A 21604-nucleotide genomic window follows, 5' to 3' on the forward strand; every position below is an offset into this window, starting at 1 on the left:
ACCTTGCTCTTCGAACTTTTGAACTCAATATTACAGCCCGTGTATTTACGTCCAGTCATATGATTAAAACGTCATTAATGTGTCCCGATTGGGTGGCAACTGATGACATTTACATTCCATGTGCTTACCTTCCTACTATACTTATCTTTTCCTTTGATTTAGTTGCCATTTTCTTATCTGCAGGTATGCCAAATGCTAGAACTGACTTTGTAAAGTATAGAGCAGGGCCAGCAGTCGGTTTGGAACATATCGGCGCTATTACGCTTGTGAATTGACCTTTTGTATCGTGTACTATAGCTTACTATGAAGTTCAAGTTTGCATTGAATAATAGGCCTACATGTTTATCAAATTTGTTTTTCTTTGACATTGGCCTATATATACAAGTAGCCTAAAGATATAATTTTTACCATTGTTTAGTCCTTTTTTTGTTCACCTTTTTAACAGTACCTTTTGGATGTAGGGCCTAATAATAGTGATGATGATGACGACGACGACGACGACGACGACGAAGATGATGATGATGAAGACATTGATGGTGATGATATTGAATACTAGGCCTATTATTGCTGTTATTGCTCACTATTATTAGTATTGTTGAATGTTGAGTGAAGACTGTGAGCACTCAAATTGTAAGTGCCTGAGTAGCCTACATGTGAGTGGCCGCAACTTGGAACATGGAAGTTTTTTTTGGTGGGGGGGGGGGAAGTACAAGCAATCGTTTATCGTTTATAAGTGACAAAAGGGGCAGTTGCGTAGATTTTTCATTGAAATTGGTGGGATGAGGTTGGGGCGACAGAATAAGTAAATTTGCCATATTGAAGCTAATTCGGCCAAATATGAGGTTAATTTGGTCAGAAACCCACATACAGGTGTCAACATGGGGGAGGGGGTGATTGTATTGACCGTCGGCCCCTATCAAAATATTGGGGAGGAATTCACCCCCCCCATCACCCGGGATCTACGCCTATGCAAAATGGAAAAATTATTTTAAAAAAAATAGTGTAGAAATTTCAACAGGTCTTTTGGCGAGGATTTTGCCTGGGGTTTTCAGTATTGTAAAGAGGGTAAACAGAATATATGGTTGTCTTTGGTGGAAGCCGACCAAAAAATAGGAGCCTATAGCTGACACATTATAGGCCTATACACCTCAAAACAAAAACGTTTTGGAGAGTGTTCCTTTAATAATGATTAGCGAGTCACTTTTGTCACGGTAAGCATGGTAAGGCTGCATGGCATATAAGTATATAAATGACAGTGCGGAAAATGCACTATTTTGGTGACAGAGTCTATTGTGAAATGATATCTGTCAGGGTCTTGAAACGACCTTTGGAATACGTTGATTAGGCCATGCATGATTCGGCAACATTGATTGATAATAATATTAGACACCGATTGATTAGACCTATTTTAAATAAATTCGTGCAACAGCAATCATGGCGTCCAATGGAAACATGCACAAGAATAACAAAATTGCAATAGTTGGCAGGTGAGTAAACGTGTCGCATGTACTGGTTGTTGGACCTTTCATGCCTTTGGAAAATACATTTAGCCTAGTGCAATATCTGTATGTATACATGCACGTAATATGTGAGCCATAACGTGTAATGTTATGCCTACCAGGCGGGAAGCCAGGTCATCTACAGTATGTGTATGGGAATGCTATACTTTACTCGCTATTCAGTATCGAAGTTACGTAATGTTACTATGTCAACGGGATCACGCGCTAGAGTAATGAACCACGATCGAAATGATCACCACATAAGTATATGGCACTCGAAGGCATACCAAAGTAGCGTGATCCGGTAACCAAGAGAATTACGTAACCACTTCGATGCTGAATTCGCACTCGCTATAGATATAGAAGGTCTATGACTCTTCACTTTAAAGGGATCCAGTCCTGGGATCCAGTCATTATCAAACGTTATTGCAGTCAATTTCGTAAAGATTAGGTATGATGTTCCAATCCGTCCCTGTGAGATGCCACAATTGACAGTACCATCAGTGTGCATTCATATCGCATTACTTTGTACACTAAAGACTGAGAAAGACCCAGGAAAAGGGGGCAAAAACACTATTAACGGGTATCTCTGAGTAGATCTTGACCGGTCCCATTTTTTCCATCCATCGTTGGCATTTACGCTTTCTTTGTGCAATATTTTTCATCTTTTACCATGTCTTATTTAAATTTAAATTTGTTGTTTATATATTTTGTATTTGTAATTTGATAATATTTTCATGTCTTTTACCCTGTAGAAATTGCTCAATTTGGCCCTAGGGATATACGATGCTTTTTGTAATAAAATGAAATGAAATAGAATGACTCTTTTGTCTAGACACCTACGCATTGTGATCAATTTTATGTATAGATCAAGCGTGATAGATTTCATTTAGGCTATAGAATTTCTTGATATTTGATATTTTCATAATGTACTGATAACAAATAAAAAATAAAAAACGAGGGTTGGGTTTAGTAGTTTAGATTTTAAACAAAATCAATTCCAATTTGCGAAAAACACAAGTTTTGAAATTTGAATTGATTTAAAGCAATACAATTCCAATTTCAAAAAGGGTGTTTTTCTCACATCTTAAGCTATCTTATTACATGCTTCTATGGACAAAATAAAAAAAATGTTGCTTTTTAACTCTTCACAGCTTAAAAACATCGTTCATTGAATGTTTTCAGAGTCGTTTTCATATTAATGTTCAGGTCGTTGTTGTATACTATGAGACCCCTTAAGGGGGTACTACACCCCTTGATAAATTTATGACTATTTTTGCATTTTTCTCAAAAAATAATAACACACTGGTACCAAAAGTTATGTATATTATAGGGGCAAGGAATCCAGTTTCTACACTGGAATTTCACTGACTCAAGAAAAGCGGAACGTTACTTAGGGAGCGATCGTTATTTATGGGGGGGAATGGGTAAATTTAGGGGGAACACGAAATTTTTGTGTGGTCTTGAGGGGGAACCTGAAATTTTAGTTGAACCAGGAGGGGGATTGTTAAATTTTAAATGGAGAAAATTGGGAAAACAAGGGGAACGCGAAAATTTTGAGCGGACGCGAGGGGGGAACACAAAATTTTTTGTCGATATTTTTGCCAAAACACCCATTCCCCCCCCCCTGCCGTAAATAACGATCGGTCCCTTATGATAAGAAAAGATGTACATGTACATTCTAACGGTACCTCTTTTCTTACCATAAATAACGTACCGTTTGTCTTGAGTCACTGAAATTCCAGTGTAGTAACTGGTTCCTTGCCCCTATAATATACATTACTTTTGTTACCAGTGTGTTATTATTTTTTGAGAAAATGCAAAAATAGTCACCAAAAAAATCAAGGGGTGTAATACCCACTTAAGCACAATGTTTCACCTTTATTCAACAGAATCAGTACATTGTTCAATGTTCGTTTCCAATAATTAAATTTGATTTTTCTATTCGTGATTTTGTTTCAGTGGTTTGATAGGCCGAAGCTGGGCGATGATATTTGCTAGCGCAGGGTATCAAGTAACACTATACGATATCTTACCGTCTCAGGTATTTAAGTCACGTGACTCTTATAAATTAGATAAATCTTGCCTTATCATTAAGCACGATAAGCCACTAACTTTTATCCGTACTCCCTACATGCATGATATCATACCGTAAAACCGCGTCTACAAGCATATAGAGTGTTTTTAATGAAAGCTATAAATGAATACTAATGCAATACATTGGTCTTACATTAGTACTTGTTTGTATAAATGCTTGTATCGGTAATTTATTTGCTCACGCTCAATAGTCATAATATTGTCGATGGACAACGCCTGGATTAATTTAGCATTCACCAAAAGCACTCTGTGCTTGTAGACGAGGTTTTACGGTATTGATCGAAAAAACTCCATATGACGGATAACTAACTCGCCTTTAATTCGTACTTATGATTCTATGCGTGATACACATGGAGAAAGGCCAGGCATAAGCAGCACACTTTATTACAAATTGTGTAAAAAGTAATGTAATATTTATAATAATATTGGACTGAAAGTACAATAGCTTACCATGGTAGGTTATTAAAACAAAATTAATTAACGTGTACCACAGGTGGGAGTTGTTACAACAATATATTGAGATTTATTAAAGTTTAAACGTTAAAAATGTGTATGTTTAGTGAATGAACCATACGCGTGCCCCGTCCTTTGGGCATTTTTATTGTGTTCAGAAATATTTTAGTTGTCATGCTTTACGTTATTATAATTTTTGACTAATTACATAAACGGGAGATTTGCGGCAAACTACTTTTCAAAATATGAATGAAATCATGCATGAAAAAAAAATACAGAACATAACAAGACATGACTTATTTTCACCTATAAAAACGGAATGCCTGGATAAATTTTGGAAAGTAATATCTCGAAATAAAGCTGATAAAGTGAAATATTTATGCAGAGTCAACCATTTTGATGTGATTAGTGGTCACATTTATCTCGCAACCATGCAGTTTTCGAAAATAGTGGGGTAATACTAGACACGGCGGTTGTTTGATGTGATCATTTATTTATTTTTCCAACAAAACATTCTAGAATTTTCCACCTGGACAATACCAACAACTGTCATACTAATATACACACATATTTTTGTAGCAATTTTAACATAGATTTTCTTTTCTTTATCAAATTTTTCATCTTTTTCTGTCTTTTTGTGATCATATTTATTCGTATATTTGTGTGCAAATTGAGGGCGCTATTTACATATATTTTAAATGAAATTTAGCCTAATAATAGGAGTTCAATTATTCCTTTCATTTCATGATAGCATGATTCTTGCTATTTGTTACTCATTTTTCTAATGTTTTAATGTCATTATACAAGTGTCTACCCCTTGTAAATTGATTCAAACAAGATTTAAGATAAATAGCGCCATCAATGTTCAACTTTGCTTAAAAATTAATACAGTTCTACATGCCATCAAGCAACCGTGAAAACATTATATCATATCAAATGATAATCTGGATGACGACGAGGACATCTGTACTTGCAAATAAAACATGCCGTTTTCCAACTTTTCAGGTATCTACTGCACTAGAAAACATTAAAGGACGTCTAGATGACTTGAAGAAAGCTGGACAACTACGTGGTTCATTGTCACCCGAGGAACAATTTAGCCTTATCACAGGCACTAATGAGCTCAAAGAGGCAATTCAGGGAGCTGGTTTTGTCCAGGTGAGTTAGAGTGTGAAATTAGTTTTCTGGTTTTTTTTTCTTTTTGGGTCAGGGATCGATTTATATGTACGCCATGGTCAAGGAGGTGGGGAATGGACAATATCGGCCGAAAATTTCTTACTCTCGTTTCCTCAAACTTTCGCGTATCCCTTTTATCTTAGCCTATATATTTAGCATTTTGTTTCTCTCCTGCAACTTTTCTGAAAATATCAAATATCATGTTGCTCTCTTTTTCCTGATCCAAGTTAGCTAAATATCCACAGGCTTCCGCAATTATCCAGCAATATCCATTGGTCTCTTATCAAATGTGATTAAGAAACCTGGACAACTATGTTAATATCTCCCTTGCGAGGAGTAATTGAAGATATTAATGGACAGTAAATGGCGCAAAGGAGACAATCGAGGGGATGACATATCCTATGTTGATCATCATGTCTGTCATAAAACGATTCTATTAAAATAAATACGTCACTAAAACAGAGAGTCATCGTGACTTTTATGGGAACAAAAGGCATGAAGGAATTCAGTGTATCAATAGAAGAGGACAAACTGGAAATATTTTGGGAAATTTAAAAAGAAGAACCATAAAGCACTGAACAAGTTGTGCTCCCTCTGAAAAAAAAAAAAAAAGAAAGATGAAATGAGGGGGGAATAAAAAGGGAAAGGAGCCTCTGTCCCACCAAAATTGACCCCAAACTAACGTAAAATACGAAATTTTTTTGCTCGCTACGCGCGCACATTTTCCTCATAAAACATTTTTTGGAAGTTCGAAAAACAGAGTCGTTCTAAAAATACACGCTATGTTAACATTCTCATCTTTTGAAGTGCAGAATAAAGCTATTTTATGCATGGTATTATTGAGGAAATCGTGAGCCTAAAACCTTGCTACTGAGGAAGAAATCACAATTTGCACCCCTGATGCAGCATCTCGGCAGTTTTAGTGTTGCCGAGATTCCAGCATTTTGAAGGTAGCCTTTAGCCAGAGTCTAAATAACAGAGTCATTGACCAAGAGTATCTTTGCGTTGGCAATGTAAATTTTATTTTGGCATTGGCAGCCGGCATCTTCTTAATCATCTTCTTAATTATATTTTATTTATATGGTCGAATCCAACCAAAAGTGTACACGGCATGTTCAGGGCCATAACTTAAAAGTATTAATCAATTGGCATTCGTTTTTGTATTGTGTTTATTCGCCTTGATCATACGCTTCGCGCCATATATAATAAGACCCCTTCCGTGAAAAACTTAGACACAGAGACCCCAAAACGTGCTAATTTTACCCATTTTTTCAAAATATTTCTTAAGGTATTTTTAAAAACATCTAAATCAGTAATGAAAAAAAGTCATTGGATTGAATCTAAATTGATTTCCTGAAAGGTGTGTATTCAAAGATTGCTTGTTCAATTTTTCACATATTTGTACATAATTGTGAATTTTTGGTGATCATTTTTTGAGTGGTATTTTTTTACATTACCTACGAATACAATTTTTCATAGCACTAGATATATCTTTAAAAAATGGAAATCACTAATAAATGCGCAATTGATACAAGCTTTGATATGTCCAATACTGAAATGTATTGCATTCGGACATATTTATTATTGTGTTTAGCTGATAGAAATTCTAAATGGCACAAAGAAAAAAAAAAAAAAAAATATGCATTACCTCCGAATACATGTTAAAAGCTGTGTCATTTCCACAAAGTGAGAGAATAGTAAACAATAGTTAAGCAATAGGTGCAGGGTAATACACTCTTTATTTCTACCAAGTTTCAATAGCCTGCGTTTAAATATTTCTGAGATGTCAACAATAAAAGCAAGTATTCGTAGGTAAATTTCGGTAACCGAATGTTACCTACGAATACAATTTGACATCATGACAGTATTGTGAAACACCGCCATTCATGCCAATGCCCATATTGGTACATAACGAAGGCCTGTATGTTTGCTATCAAATCATATGTCAATGAAAGTTGCGAATTCACATTCATGCCCACCATGCAAAAGTGAATACGGCTTAATTGTTGAAAAATATGTACTGAAATAGACAACGGTCTGCTCATTTGAAAGAAAAATCAGATTCAAAGAAGATTAGAAGGGGATAAATACTTGGATTTGTCAACTGTCATGTGTGCTTCATTTTAAATGTTTACCGACCTTCTGGTTTCTGAGTAATTTGTGTCCAAATTGATTTATTCGAAGGTAACTTTTGACGTTTTCGCTAAGGTTACCTACGAATACCATGGAAAAACGACTGTTGTCATTGTCTCATGATCTAGACAACACAGTGATGGACCCTGGTATAAAGCTAATTGTAGTTGCCCTCAAACGAAAGGCCACAAGACGTAACTGACTCCAAGATGGACTTCACAAGTCTGCAATAACGGTTTTAAGCGATTTATGTGCAATTAAGCAAATTAAAGTCACTTTAGTGCCTTTGTTTTTTACTTCAATCCTCTTTCAACCACTGTGAACCGACATTATTAATACATGATAGGGTCTAAAGTATCAATAAACGCACATAAAGAAAAAATAATACATTCAATGTGCTTTATAAAATGAAGTTTTGATTGCGCTATCCACCAAAAGTCTAATTCTTACCTACAAATACTGAAATGTTACTTACGAATACAGCATAATACATGACATGTGTAATGAAGTGTCCCTACCAATGGAAATTAATTGTCAAAAACTTTAAGCGGTACCCCAGGACACTATTATTACCCATATACGGATTCATTCAACAATTATTTATCATGTAAAATTGCTGATTAACTACTTGTATATCAAAATGAAGTGGTCAAAATCTTGCTAAAAGCATCAAAACATTTTTGATCTAAGGTAATAGCATTTATTCATTTGGACGTACCATCTGAAAGAGATCTAAAAACTAGCTTTTTATTAATTCATTACCATAATAGCAAAATTTAAACCTCTAAACTCAATATAGATATTGTTAAATCGCTCATGTTACCTACGAATACCCGGGTTTCTATACCTTTTCATTGTATAAAGCGTTAGGTGTATGCGTATAATTCCTAATATTCTTGAAAACATATATCCTACTCGTTCTTATACAATGTGTAAATTGATTCATACTCATTTGATAAATAAAATACAGAAACTGACCTAAACTTCATTTTCAAAAATAAACTAGCATAAATTGACAAAGATCATATTGATCGCGTTATAAAAATAAAACAAATATTTTCTGGTTGAGCTAGCATTTTCCTGACACCCTGTGGTCTACATTACACGAAAAAAGCGTTAATGGGAATATTCCATTTGTTTTAGGTTGATTAGTATTGCGATAGTGAAAGCATCCTAGTGGTATTCGTAGGTAACATTTGGTTTTGATATCACATTTACTATCACACGTCCTGGATTTATTTTTCAAGATTAGTAATGGCACTTTTGGTTCCTGTAAGGCCAATATGTCATCAATCAATGGGCAAAAGGAAAAAATTGTGGAGACATTTTTATTTCGGACTTTTATTTTTGGCCCGTGGACACTTTTGGTTGGATTCGACCATATATATATATATATTTATACAGATTCGATAGAAAAGATCCAAATGAAAAATCCCAGAGCAAATGCTAGTACAGTTTAACGAAATCCATTTTACCTTATTGTTTTACGTAGGAATGTGTACCAGAAGTGCTAGAACTTAAAAGGAAAGTTTTTAAGCAGATGGAGGAATTTGCTGGTGATGAAACTATATTAAGTAGTTCAAGTTCGTGTATTACGCCATCTGAGATTACAGAGACACTACAAAGAAGAAAACAATGTGTTGTTAGTCACCCGGTAAGACTGAAAAACAAACAGACAAGCAAATCAACATGTCAACTGCAGAAGACATTCCCTGTCACAAAGGCAAAGACAAAAACAAGATCCTATGCTTCTTTGTACGAAGTTCCAGTTCTAGTGATGTCAACATGAAGTCCCATCTGTCACTTTGCTATTTAGGAAAAACACACATAAATCTTCCTATTACATTTCAAAGAGTAAGTTGTGATGCACTCCTATGAAGTTAACAGCTGTTATCTGGTTGGGTAACGCATGCGGGTTAGCGCCAAGATCACGAAGATAAGGATTAACTTTCCGCTTGTAATCATAGCCTATAGTTGAAAAAGTATAATGTGTCGCGCAGCTATCGCAATCCATATGCCTGCAGAATATAGGAGAAACGATCTTTAGTACGTGGCAGACTATTATTGACAAAGGAAATAACGGACCACTATGCTATAAAGGGAATTAACTAAAGTGTTCGACTAGAAGAGAATCGACGAGTACATCCCGCTATTCATTTTATTTAACAATTCTAACTTCAATTCCTTTTCAACAGGTTAGCCCTCCCTACTATGCACCTCTCGTTGAAATCATTCCAGCTCCATGGACCGATCAAGCAGTGGTAGATAAAACCAGAGCATTAATGGAGGAAGTTGGTCAAGTTCCTGTGACTCTACGAAGAGAATTACCAGGTTTTGCACTCAACAGAATGCAGTATGCTCTGATTAATGAATCATGGAGATTAGTACAAGTAAGATCTTGACGAAGACGGGTAAAACTGAGTTATGGAAAGCTTTTGATGGCAAAGATTTTTAGAACTGCTCGACCGTAGACGTGGCGGAGTGTCTGTGCTCATTGAAGATTTGCTGGATTTATTGGCTTGGAAATGTCTGAATTTAATCAAATTAAGCCCTAAATCATAAATTATAGGTTTACGCCCAAGTTTCCGATATCCCCATTGCACATCTAGGTAATGAACCACGAAAGTTTTTTTGTTGTCCTTTGGAGGGGACGTTAATCGGTCCTGTGTACAGAGAGCCAAATCTTTATCCACTTACCTTTGATAAAGATTCTGGTAGGATCAAAAGCACAAGTCGCTATATGAAGAGCTTATTTCCAAACCGTGTTAAGTCCACCCACCTTCAAAATTGAGATTTTGATGAAAATGGGTAGTGAGTAACTAGGGCTATCCAGCAATGTGTGTTTTTTCTTCCAAAATTAGTCAAGTCCCGAAATGTTGACACACAAAGTATCGATTTTTTCCCAAAACGTGTTAAGTCCAATCCAGTTTGGTAGCAAACTGTGTTAAGTCCACGAACAATGCCCTTGTGGGCAGCTTGTAGGCAATTAGCACGGCATAGGGCTTCCAATAGTTAATCGCCCAAGTTCTGCATGGTTGATAACATTGCCTTGCTTTGCGTCTTCGTTCTTGTTTGGTCCTGAGACTAGTAATTGGTCCGCATAAAAAGTTGTTGTTGTTGGTTTAAAAAAAAAAAATTAGTAGGCCTACATGTAGTTTGTATGGGATTTCTTAAATATTTTATAGATACCTCCAGAAAGACATGAAAAGGGTAGGAGGGAGAAGAGGGAGAGGTTGTGATGGTAGAATTAATGTTAGAGGATGGTGGTAGAGTTAGTTTTTGATATTATTATTTTGTATGATTATCAAAATGTGCTACTAAATTCAAGGTATTATTTTAAAGTTAAAGGTATAAAAAAAATTAGGACTTAAAGACTTAAAAACTTACGGCTGTCAATATGAGATTAGGGTGGCAGCACAGGGGAGGGGGAATTGTGATAAAACAAGTGGGCATTTCGGGTCATCATTTATTGTCAGTGAAATGATGTTTATTCAATTCTAAGAAATGCAATACAACTCAGTTTTGAATTTTGAACTATTTTAAACATCGAATTTGGGTAAAAAATGGTTGGGAGGAGGGGGTTCAAGGTGCAAGGTGTGTTGTAGCCAAATTGTGTTTTATAGTAGAGAGAATCACATTTTGTATGGTTTTAATCAATTTGTTATCTTTTAAGACTAGTTTGAGAAAAGTATTGTTAGTTCTGTGTTACAGATGCTATGTTTTGTGTCAAAATGTGTTAAGTCCATGCCAGAAATTGCATTTTGTGTCAAAACGTGTTAGTCCATGCTATTTTTAAAACAAATTAATTCATTAAAAAAAATCAAAAGTCTCTAGATTTTAACTTAACATGTTTTTATGGTCCTATATATGTCACCTTCACTTCACTGTAATTTTATAGAAATCGAACTTTATTTCATTGCCATAAAGAAAATTCCTGATTTTCTTCAAAGTGAATCTTGTGGACTTAACACGGTTTGGAAATAAGCTCTTCATATACTAAAGTTTAACATTTGAATTTAACAGTAACACAGGCTTTTGTCGTGGGTAAGCAGTTTTCAAGTGCTTGTTTTTTCACTTTCATTAAACAGAATGGTCTTCTGTCCTGCGCAGATGTTGATAAAGTTATGTGGGCAGGCATGGGAATGCGCTATGCATTCATTGGACCATTTGAAGTAATGCATCTTAACGCTGAAGGTAGGTACCATAGGTCGCAATAATGGGAACAGCCCATTAGTCCAAATGATCATTAGTCCAAAAGAAGCAATTAATTGAAGACCGAATTAAAAAAACTAGTTTGCGTATGACGTCCTGTCAACCAGACCAAAAATTCCGTACTGCGCAGGTCAGCAACCAATCACGCCGCGCCTTTGCCCTGACGTCAGACGCAAACTAGTCTTTTTAATTCGGTCTTCAATTTTTTTTATAGGATTAGTGTTAGGGATAAATTTAGGGTTAGGGTTAGCATTAGGGTTCGACTTAGGCTAGGGTTTAGGTCCGAGTTAGGATTAGAGTCCAAGTTGTGTAACTTATGTATAAGTGTAGAGTTAATATAAGGGTTTGGGGGTAGGATTAGGGTAAGGATTATGGTTATAAGTTATTGTTTTTATTGTGTTTTAGGACTAATGATCATTTGGTCTATCAACATGTAACCGCGATATGTCCACTTGGACTTCTATTATAGGATTTATGATATGAAAATTCTCAATTATTCATTATCAATGACTCATACACCTGTAAGTGCTGCGACAGAATGTCAGATGGAAGTTGGGCATCTCCTCCCTTCAACCCTCCCCCACACTCACACTCCCTAAATTCCACCTCCCCCGCTCCCCCCGCACCATACATTTGAAAACAAAATATAATAACCCGATGAGTTTGAGTTGCCCGAGATTGTCGTAAAATGGACACATTAAGGCCTCGTATCCATAGGCTGTTCCTTGTGGCGTGTGCCCTTGTTCCGTGTTTACTTTTTCCCATGTGACCTGCCACACAGACAACGAACCGTAGCGGCCACTAAGCAAAACAAAGGTTCGTTGTCTGTGTGGCAGGTCACATGGGAAAAAGTAAACACGGAACAAGGGCACACGCCACAAGGAACAGCCTATGGATCTGAGGCCTTAGAGGTGTGGACACAATTCGTACACGGTGCAGATGTAAGGTGGTACTGCACCCCTTGATAAATGTGTGACTTTTTTTCATTTTTCTCAAAAAATAATAATACACTGGTAACAAAAGTTATGTATATTATAGGGGCAAGGAATCCTGTTACTACACTGGAATTTCAGTGACTCAAGACAAGCGGTACGTTATTTATGATAAGAAAGGAGGTACCGCTAGAATGTACCTCATTTCAATAACATAATATAATGAACCACTTGTCTTGAATCACTGATATTTCAGTGAAGTAATTGATTCCTTGCCCCCTACATAACATTGTGTGTAAAAATGCAAGTTAGTCACAAAATTTATTAAGGGGTGTACATAAATAATTTGTGTAATCAATACTAAGAAAAAAAGTAATCTTTTTTGATGTGTGTATAGGTTGCAAATTATTGTAATCATAATTTCCTTTTTTACAATGCTTTTGATACAAACGTTATAGGTATGGCCAGTTATCTAGAACGCTACTCGAAAACCATACAGAACGTGTCGGCTGATTTTGGACCTAATCCAACCTTTGATGGTGAAGGTTATAAACAGATTATAAAAGAAATGGATGAATTAATTCCACTGGATCAACTGGAGGAAAGAAGAAAGGCTAGAGATGCTAGAATGGCTGCTTTGGCAAAACTGAAACATGACATGGATGGTCATGAGAAAACAGATTAAAACTGATTATAGTTTGATCAGCTCGTAATCGGCGGGCCTTATTACATCGCGGATTAATATCAATGTATTTTATTTTCGAGAATTGTCCTGTGATATCTCGCCAGACGCATCACAAATTATTATTTCAAGTCCTATACTTTCTTGAATACGCACAATATAGACCAGACAGGTCAACTATATCACTCTTAGCATGGGTCTACTTTTTGGCGTAGTGGTAAAAGCCTACTACGCCGATTATGAGCTGATCAAACTTTTTTTTTTTATAGCTGTGCATATAACAAGGGCATATAATTGGAAGACTTAAGTCTTCATTTGTCCACACTCACAATATCTTTCACAATAACTTGTGGAAGTTTATTAAGTTGCATCAAAATGATTGGTACCGACACATGTGTCATTTAAAAATCAGTTACATATGCAATTTTAAATAATTAAAAAGATTGACCAACACACACACACGTAACTGACAAGTGTGTAATTTGAAAACACACCCTTTTAATAGCGTGATGACGATCCTCAAGAAGATACCATTTCCCCAAAAATCGTTAAATGCGATCCGTATACACGAATCCAATTTCACGCATATTCCTACACCTCAATGGCAGCCATAGCTGGGTCCCCGTCGGCTCCATCTCACCTAAAATGTGAAATGATGCGACCTTGGAGGGTATTTTAAACTGCTTTCTATCACCCGTGTTACACGTAGACAAAAGAATGATGAGAGTTTACGACACAAAAGAATCTAACGTCGAATTTTAAGCGGCTTTAATTCACCCAATTGGGGTCACAACACCAGTTGGGTGCTGCGGCCAGTAATGGCCGACCAAATCCTGGCCATGACTTGGCTCGTTAGATCAGTCTATACATTCAATTCAGATTCAAGTGGATTCTTGCTTGACATGGAAAAATATTCCTTGGATTATCACACGTATGTGACCTGCTACAACGAAATGAGTATAAAGTCGCAAGTTGGTACGGAATTGTTCTATGGTTGGTAGTTTCGAGACATCCTGACTGACTGAGTTAATGTTCTTTGTTTGCCGCGCATCTGTACAAGCCAACAGTATGTCCTTGGCGAATGGCCCATTGTGTCCCCATTCACAAAGGACATACAGACACACGACTGGCTTGAACAGCTGCATGTGAAACAATGAACACAAACGCAGTAACCAGGGTGTTTCGAAACTACCAACTTGCGACTTTACGCTCATTTACTAGTAGCAGGTCACATATTACAAGGTATGGAATAAGCTCCGTCCCTCACTGTTTTGTAGGTTCATCCATTAACATGATTAAGATCTATGTAAATTGTACAACATGTAAAACTTTGTACTGTATTAAAGACTAATGCCATCTTGGAAACGTCAGATAAACCAATACAATGAATCATCGGGGTAAAATCTTTGTTCGAAAGTCCCTGTGATTCCGCAATTTATTGCCGGCTGCTGCTTCACCCAACGGTAATTGCACCAACGTTTCTCTGTATTCTAAAATATTTAAATGATACAGAGCACAAATATTGTTTTGGTATTTGTCCGTCAATGTTAAAGCAAAAGAAAATAATAAAACTTAATTTGTGAAATGCATTGAAAGTTTGGCGAGCAAATTGTATTTGGTATAGGCTCCATTAACAATGCAATAGATCATTCCATTTCTCCCCCTGTGAAAGGTTTTAGCCTGTATATGGTCTTCCACAGAGAGAGAATGAGTTTCAAATATCAAATTAGAATAGACAGTTGGGTAACTTCCATTTGAAATACTTCAGTTATGGAAGATAATGCAGGGGAGTATTGGTTTCAAAATGATTTCCCCTGACCAATTTTATTTGAAAACATACTCCCACTGTGGAAGATATTTCCAAAATCTTCCACAGGGGAGTGTGGATTTCAACTGGAATTGTCCAATTAGTATACTAGTATTCTGGCACAACACAGTTTTGGCTCACAGCTGTGTGTTCATGAAATAAATCGACTAAAATACACCGTGGAGTTCGTTTGTTTTGAACAAACATCTTTCTAAACCTGTCCCACTTTTTGTCTCGCCTGAACTAAATCACTATGGTGTGTGTGTGTGTGGGGGGGTGTCCGTGGGGTGGGGGTGTTCGGAAAAGCTTGTGAACGCGTTATCTTGAGAACCGTAAGTGCTATGATGATGAAACTTTGTAGGTGGTAGCATGATCAGAGGGTCGCGACATGATTAGATTTTGAGCGCAACATATGGTAATTAAGTACCTTATTTGCATAATTTGGAGTAGCGCGCCAGAGGTTCTCGACTTGATTAGATTTTCAGCGCAATATATGGTAAGTAAGTACCTATGCAAAATATGCTAATTAAGTAGCTAATTTGCTTAATTTATTCATATGGTTAGGTTTTTCTTTTTACCAACTGTGAAAGCCGAACGGTATTACAACTTGCCGGGGATTTGCAAATTTTACTTGCTGCATGTTTCTTAATCTAACAAGAAAGGTGGCTGCATAAAGCAAAATATTATTTTATTCCAAACATATTAAATCTACTAAAATTTTATGCATATTCATAAAAAAGAACTTAAATAGCAAACCGGCGATCTAGTGGCACAGGCCTCTTAAGTTCCTCTCGAAGACGTCTCCAAAACAAATACTGTCCATATCCATCACCTGGCCATTTTAGGCATTGCACTTTACATATTAATTGTCTAAACAATAGAGTCTTTTTATTATTTGGAATATCTTCCAGGATGATAAGAATCATCACATTGCGATTCTCTTCCAGTACTCTATAATGTGCCATGTCTAGTTCTTTAAGACACCAGTTGTCTTCAAAATATTGCGGCGAGAGTATAACAAGAACCTTGCGGCTTCTTTGCATGTGTAGAGATATTTCAACTAACTTGTTTCTCCCAATACGCATATCTCGACACCTTAGGAAAAGTCTGAAAGGTTCCTCTCCTTGCTCAATATTTGGTAAAAGCTCTCCATGTACCCAATCATCAGCACTTCCTTCATGGTAGGGGACATAGGCATCATATCGAGGGGGTCCATTTTCATCATCATCATCGATACGTCCAGCTTTTTCAATTAGATGGTGTTGCTGGTTTCTTCTTCTGTTGAATACTAGGAAAATTTGTACTTGATGTGCCACCAATAACGCACGATCAAAATTACTGAAATTAAGAGAACTACAGCACAAGCAATGCCAATTGAAATGTACTTCCCTAGGTGTAATGCACAATCTAAAGTTACCTGTGTAATACTGTAATCTTTTTTCTGAATCTGGTGAAAACATGTATATTTGTCGCCAGATAAAGTGATAAGTTGGACTATGTTATCTGTGAGTAACCTGTGAAATATCCATCTTCCGTTTTGGGCCAAATTAGGGTACAAAAATTACAGGCCTGTTATATAGCAAAATTCAGCTTCAATTTGTGCTAAAATAGTCTAAAATTTAAAAATTTTCGCGTGTTTTGCGCGCAAATGTCCTGATAAAGTTTTAAAACTTGGCCACTTGAGTGCACATGCCTTCCTCATGGTGCGTTTGGGGTCTCCAAATTTTGGCCTGGCCCAGGGCCCCCAAAAGGTAAATCCGGCCCTGGTAACAAGCATTTTCTGTCACCAACATGACAAATACGGGAGCAAAAACAAGATTCTATACTTCTTTGTACGATATCCCATTAGCTTTCCAATCCTACCAACGTCAATATGTGGACAATTTTGAACCCCATCTGTCGCTAAGAAATGACGCACATTTGCCTATATTCCTTTTATTCAAAGATTTATGATGATGTCAAAAGTGCAATTACTTTTTTTTATAAGTATATCCCGGCTAATGAAGGCATTATTTTATCTATTACAGTTTGTCCACTCTGAAGTACAAAGTAACAACACGCGCGTATACAGTGCATAAACAGTGCACAATGCTGTGTCTCTGCTGCAGGTATGCATGCCTTCAAAGTCGGCACAATGTGTGCGTCCGCGTCGGTACTTTGTACTTCAGAGTAGACTGACTGTAGGTAACTCCCGGGGGGTAACTCTGGTGGGTTGGCCCGAATATAGCGATTTTCTCCCGCTTGAAGCTAGCAAATCTTATTTACAAACTAATGTGGCCCGCCAGTAGCGCATTCCATATGTCTAGCGCCTGCAGAGTATTGGAGAATCGATCTTAATACATTACCCTCCGTGATATGCTTTATGTGGACGCAATTTCTTTTATTTATAATTCCACCTATTAATAATTTTACTTCTGTTCAACAGGTTAGCCCTCCCTACTATGCACCTCTCGTTGAAATCATTCCAGCTCCATGGACAGATCAAGCAGTGGTAGATAAAACCAGGGCATTAATGGAGGAAGTTGGTCAAGTTCCTGTGACTCTACGAAGAGAATTACCAGGTTTTGCACTCAACAGAATGCAGTATGCTCTGATTAATGAATCATGGAGATTAGTACAAGTAAGATCTTGACGAAGACGGGTAAAACTGAGTTATGGAAAGCTTTTGATGGCAAAGATTTTTAGAACTGCTCGACCGTATAGACGTGGCGCAGTGTCTGTGCTCATTGAAGATTTGCTGGATTTATTGGCTTGGAAATGTCTGAATTTAATCAAATTAAGCCCTAAATCATATATTATAGGTTTACGCCCAAGTTTCCGATATCCCCATTGCACATCTAGGTAATGAACCACGAAAGTTTTTTTGCTGTCCTTTGGAGGGACGTTAATCGGTCCTGTGTACAGAGAGCCAAATCTTTATCCACTTACCTTTGATAAAGATTCTGGTAGGATCAAAAGCACAAGTCGCTATATACTAAAGTTTAACATTTGAATTTAACAGTAACACAGGCTTTTGTCGTGGGTAAGCAGTTTTCAAGTGCTTGTTTTTTCACTTTCATTAAACAGAATGGTCTTCTGTCCTGCGCAGATGTTGATAAAGTTATGTGGGCAGGCATGGGAATGCGCTATGCATTCATTGGACCATTTGAAGTAATGCATCTTAACGCTGAAGGTAGGTACCATAGGTCGCAATAATGGGAACAGCCCATTAGTCCAAATGATCATTAGTCCAAAAAGAAGCAATTAATTGAAGACCGAATTAAAAAAACTAGTTTGCGTATGACGTCCTGTCAACCAGACCAAAAATTCCGTACTGCGCAGGTCAGCAACCAATCACGCCGCGCCTTTGCCCTGACGTCAGACGCAAACTAGTCTTTTAATTCGGTCTTCAATTTTTTTTATAGGATTAGTGTTAGGGATAAATTTAGGGTTAGGGTTAGCATTAGGGTTCGACTTAGGCTAGGGTTTAGGTCCGAGTTAGGATTAGAGTCCAAGTTGTGTAACTTATGTATAAGTGTAGAGTTAATATAAGGGTTTGGGGGTAGGATTAGGGTAAGGATTATGGTTATAAGTTATTGTTTTTATTGTGTTTTAGGACTAATGATCATTTGGTCTATCAACATGTAACCGCGATATGTCCACTTGGACTTCTATTATAGGATTTATGATATGAAAATTCTCAATTATTCATTATCAATGACTCATACACCTGTAAGTGCTGCGACAGAATGTCAGATGGAAGTTGGGCATCTCCTCCCTTCAACCCTCCCCCACACTCACACTCCCTAAATTCCACCTCCCCCGCTCCCCCGCACCATACATTTGAAAACAAAATATAATAACCCGATGAGTTTGAGTTGCCGAGATTGTCGTAAAATGGACACATTAAGGCCTCGTATCCATAGGCTGTTCCCTTGTGGCGTGTGCCCTTGTTCCGTGTTTACTTTTTCCCATGTGACCTGCCACACAGACAACGAACCGTAGCGGCCACTAAGCAAAACAAAGGTTCGTTGTCTGTGTGGCAGGTCACATGGGAAAAAGTAAACACGGAACAAGGGCACACGCCACAAGGGAACAGCCTATGGATACGAGGCCTTAGAGGTGTGGACACAATTCGTACACGGTGCAGATGTAAGGTGGTACTGCACCCCTTGATAAATGTGTGACTTTTTTCATTTTCTCAAAAAATAATAATACACTGGTAACAAAAGTTATGTATATTATAGGGGCAAGGAATCCTGTTACTACACTGGAATTTCAGTGACTCAAGACAAGCGGTACGTTATTTATGATAAGAAAGGAGGTACCGCTAGAATGTACCTCATTTCAATAACATAATATAATGAACCACTTGTCTTGAATCACTGATATTTCAGTGAAGTAATTGATTCCTTGCCCCTACATAACATTGTGTAGAAAAATGCAAGTTAGTCACAAAATTTATTAAGGGGTGTACATAAATAATTTGTGTAATCAATACTAAGAAAAAAAGTAATCTTTTTTGATGTGTGTATAGGTTGCAAATTATTGTAATCATAATTTCCTTTTTTACAATGCTTTTGATACAAACGTTATAGGTATGGCCAGTTATCTAGAACGCTACTCGAAAACCATACAGAACGTGTCGGCTGATTTTGGACCTAATCCAACCTTTGATGGTGAAGGTTATAAACAGATTATAAAAGAAATGGATGAATTAATTCCACTGGATCAACTGGAGGAAAGAAGAAAGGCTAGAGATGCTAGAATGGCTGCTTTGGCAAAACTGAAACATGACATGGATGGTCATGAGAAAACAGATTAAAACTGATTATAGTTTGATCAGCTCGTAATCGGCGGGCCTTATTACATCGCGGATTAATATCAATGTATTTTATTTCGAGAATTGTCCTGTGATATCTCGCCAGACGCATCACAAATTATTATTTCAAGTCCTATACTTTCTTGAATACGCACAATATAGACCAGACAGGTCAACTATATCACTCTTAGCATGGGTCTACTTTTTGGCGTAGTGGTAAAAGCCTACTACGCCGATTATGAGCTGATCAAACTTTTTTTTTTTTATAGCTGTGCATATAACAAGGGCATATAATTGGAAGACTTAAGTCTTCATTTGTCCACACTCACAATATCTTTCACAATAACTTGTGGAAGTTTATTAAGTTGCATCAAAATGATTGGTACCGACACATGTGTCATTTAAAAATCAGTTACATATGCAATTTTAAATAATTAAAAGATTGACCAACACACACACACGTAACTGACAAGTGTGTAATTTGAAAACACACCCTTTTAATAGCGTGATGACGATCCTCAAGAAGATACCATTTCCTCCAAAAATCGTTAAATGCGATCCGTATACACGAATCCAATTTCACGCATATTCCTACACCTCAATGGCAGCCATAGCTGGGTCCCCGTCGGCTCCATCTCACCTAAAATGTGAAATGATGCGACCTTGGAGGGTATTTTAAACTGCTTTCTATCACCCGTGTTACACGTAGACAAAAGAATGATGAGAGTTTACGACACAAAAGAATCTAACGTCGAATTTTAAGCGGCTTTAATTCACCCAATTGGGCAGTCACAACACCAGTTGGGTGCTGCGGGGGCCCAGTAATGGCCGACCAAATCCTGGCCATGACTTGGCTCGTTAGATCAGTCTATACATTCAATTCAGATTCAAGTGGATTCTTGCTTGACATGGAAAAATATTCCTTGGATTATCCACACGTATGTGACCTGCTACAACGAAATGAGTATAAAGTCGCAAGTTGGTACGGAATTGTTCTATGGTTGGTAGTTTCGAGACATCCTGACTGACTGAGTTAATGTTCTTTGTTTGCCGCGCATCTGTACAAGCCAACAGTATGTCCTTGGCGAATGGCCCATTGTGTCCCCATTCACAAAGGACATACAGACACACGACTGGCTTGAACAGCTGCATGTGAAACAATGAACACAAACGCAGTAACCAGGGTGTTTCGAAACTACCAACTTGCGACTTTACGCTCATTTACTAGTAGCAGGTCACATATTACAAGGTATGGAATAAGCTCCGTCCCCTCACTGTTTTGTAGGTTCATCCATTAACATGATTAAGATCTATGTAAATTGTACAACATGTAAAACTTTGTACTGTATTAAAGACTAATGCCATCTTGGAAACGTCAGATAAACCAATACAATGAATCATCGGGGTAAAATCTTTGTTCGAAAGTCCCTGTGATTCCGCAATTTATTGCCGGCTGCTGCTTCACCCAACGGTAATTGCACCAACGTTTCTCTGTATTCTAAAATATTTAAATGATACAGAGCACAAATATTGTTTTGGTATTTGTCCGTCAATGTTAAAGCAAAAGAAAATAATAAAACTTAATTTGTGAAATGCATTGAAAGTTTGGCGAGCAAATTGTATTTGGTATAGGCTCCATTAACAATGCAATAGATCATTCCATTTCTCCCCCTGTGAAAGGTTTTAGCCTGTATATGGTCTTCCACAGAGAGAGAATGAGTTTCAAATATCAAATTAGAATAGACAGTTGGGTAACTTCCATTTGAAATACTTCAGTTATGGAAGATAATGCAGGGGGAGTATTGGTTTCAA

The 21604-nt window shown here is 37.1% G+C and overlaps 2 protein-coding genes across 2 annotated transcripts; both read left to right on the forward strand.

Annotated features, from left to right (window-relative positions):
• The first annotated feature begins 1253 nt into the window (after positions 1 to 1253).
• On the forward strand, positions 1254 to 13718 carry LOC140135988 (lambda-crystallin-like). The gene is made up of 7 exons (XM_072157693.1): positions 1254 to 1487; positions 3462 to 3543; positions 5055 to 5207; positions 8851 to 9012; positions 9554 to 9748; positions 11447 to 11552; positions 12961 to 13718. Exons 1-7 carry the CDS (start codon positions 1435 to 1437, stop codon positions 13185 to 13187), a joined length of 978 nt encoding a protein of 325 aa, XP_072013794.1. The 5' UTR covers positions 1254 to 1434; the 3' UTR covers positions 13188 to 13718.
• Positions 13719 to 17415: 3697 nt separating this feature from the next.
• LOC140136600 (lambda-crystallin homolog) lies at positions 17416 to 20193 on the forward strand. The gene is made up of 3 exons (XM_072158283.1): positions 17416 to 17611; positions 18058 to 18163; positions 19569 to 20193. The coding sequence occupies exons 1-3, from the start codon at positions 17504 to 17506 to the stop codon at positions 19793 to 19795; spliced, it is 441 nt and encodes a 146-aa protein (XP_072014384.1). The 5' UTR covers positions 17416 to 17503; the 3' UTR covers positions 19796 to 20193.
• The last annotated feature ends 1411 nt before the right edge of the window (positions 20194 to 21604 follow it).

Source organism: Amphiura filiformis, chromosome 16 (genome assembly GCF_039555335.1).
Source record: "Amphiura filiformis chromosome 16, Afil_fr2py, whole genome shotgun sequence".
NCBI classification, from domain to species: Eukaryota; Metazoa; Echinodermata; class Ophiuroidea; order Amphilepidida; family Amphiuridae; genus Amphiura; species Amphiura filiformis.

What these genes read in the sequence shown, in the direction of transcription:
- LOC140136600 (XM_072158283.1), top strand. Translation starts at nt 17,504, where the DNA reads ATGGAGGAAGTTGGTCAAGTTCCTGTGACTCTACGAAGAGAATTACCA. An exon ending in AATCATGGAGATTAGTACAA is followed by an intron (nt 17,612 to 18,057) that starts GTAAGATCTTGA and finishes TTCATTAAACAG; the next exon opens with AATGGTCTTCTGTCCTGCGC. An exon ending in AATGCATCTTAACGCTGAAG is followed by an intron (nt 18,164 to 19,568) that starts GTAGGTACCATA and finishes CAAACGTTATAG; the next exon opens with GTATGGCCAGTTATCTAGAA.
- LOC140135988 (XM_072157693.1), top strand. Translation starts at nt 1,435, where the DNA reads ATGGCGTCCAATGGAAACATGCACAAGAATAACAAAATTGCAATAGTT. An exon ending in ACGATATCTTACCGTCTCAG is followed by an intron (nt 3,544 to 5,054) that starts GTATTTAAGTCA and finishes CCAACTTTTCAG; the next exon opens with GTATCTACTGCACTAGAAAA. An exon ending in AATGCATCTTAACGCTGAAG is followed by an intron (nt 11,553 to 12,960) that starts GTAGGTACCATA and finishes CAAACGTTATAG; the next exon opens with GTATGGCCAGTTATCTAGAA.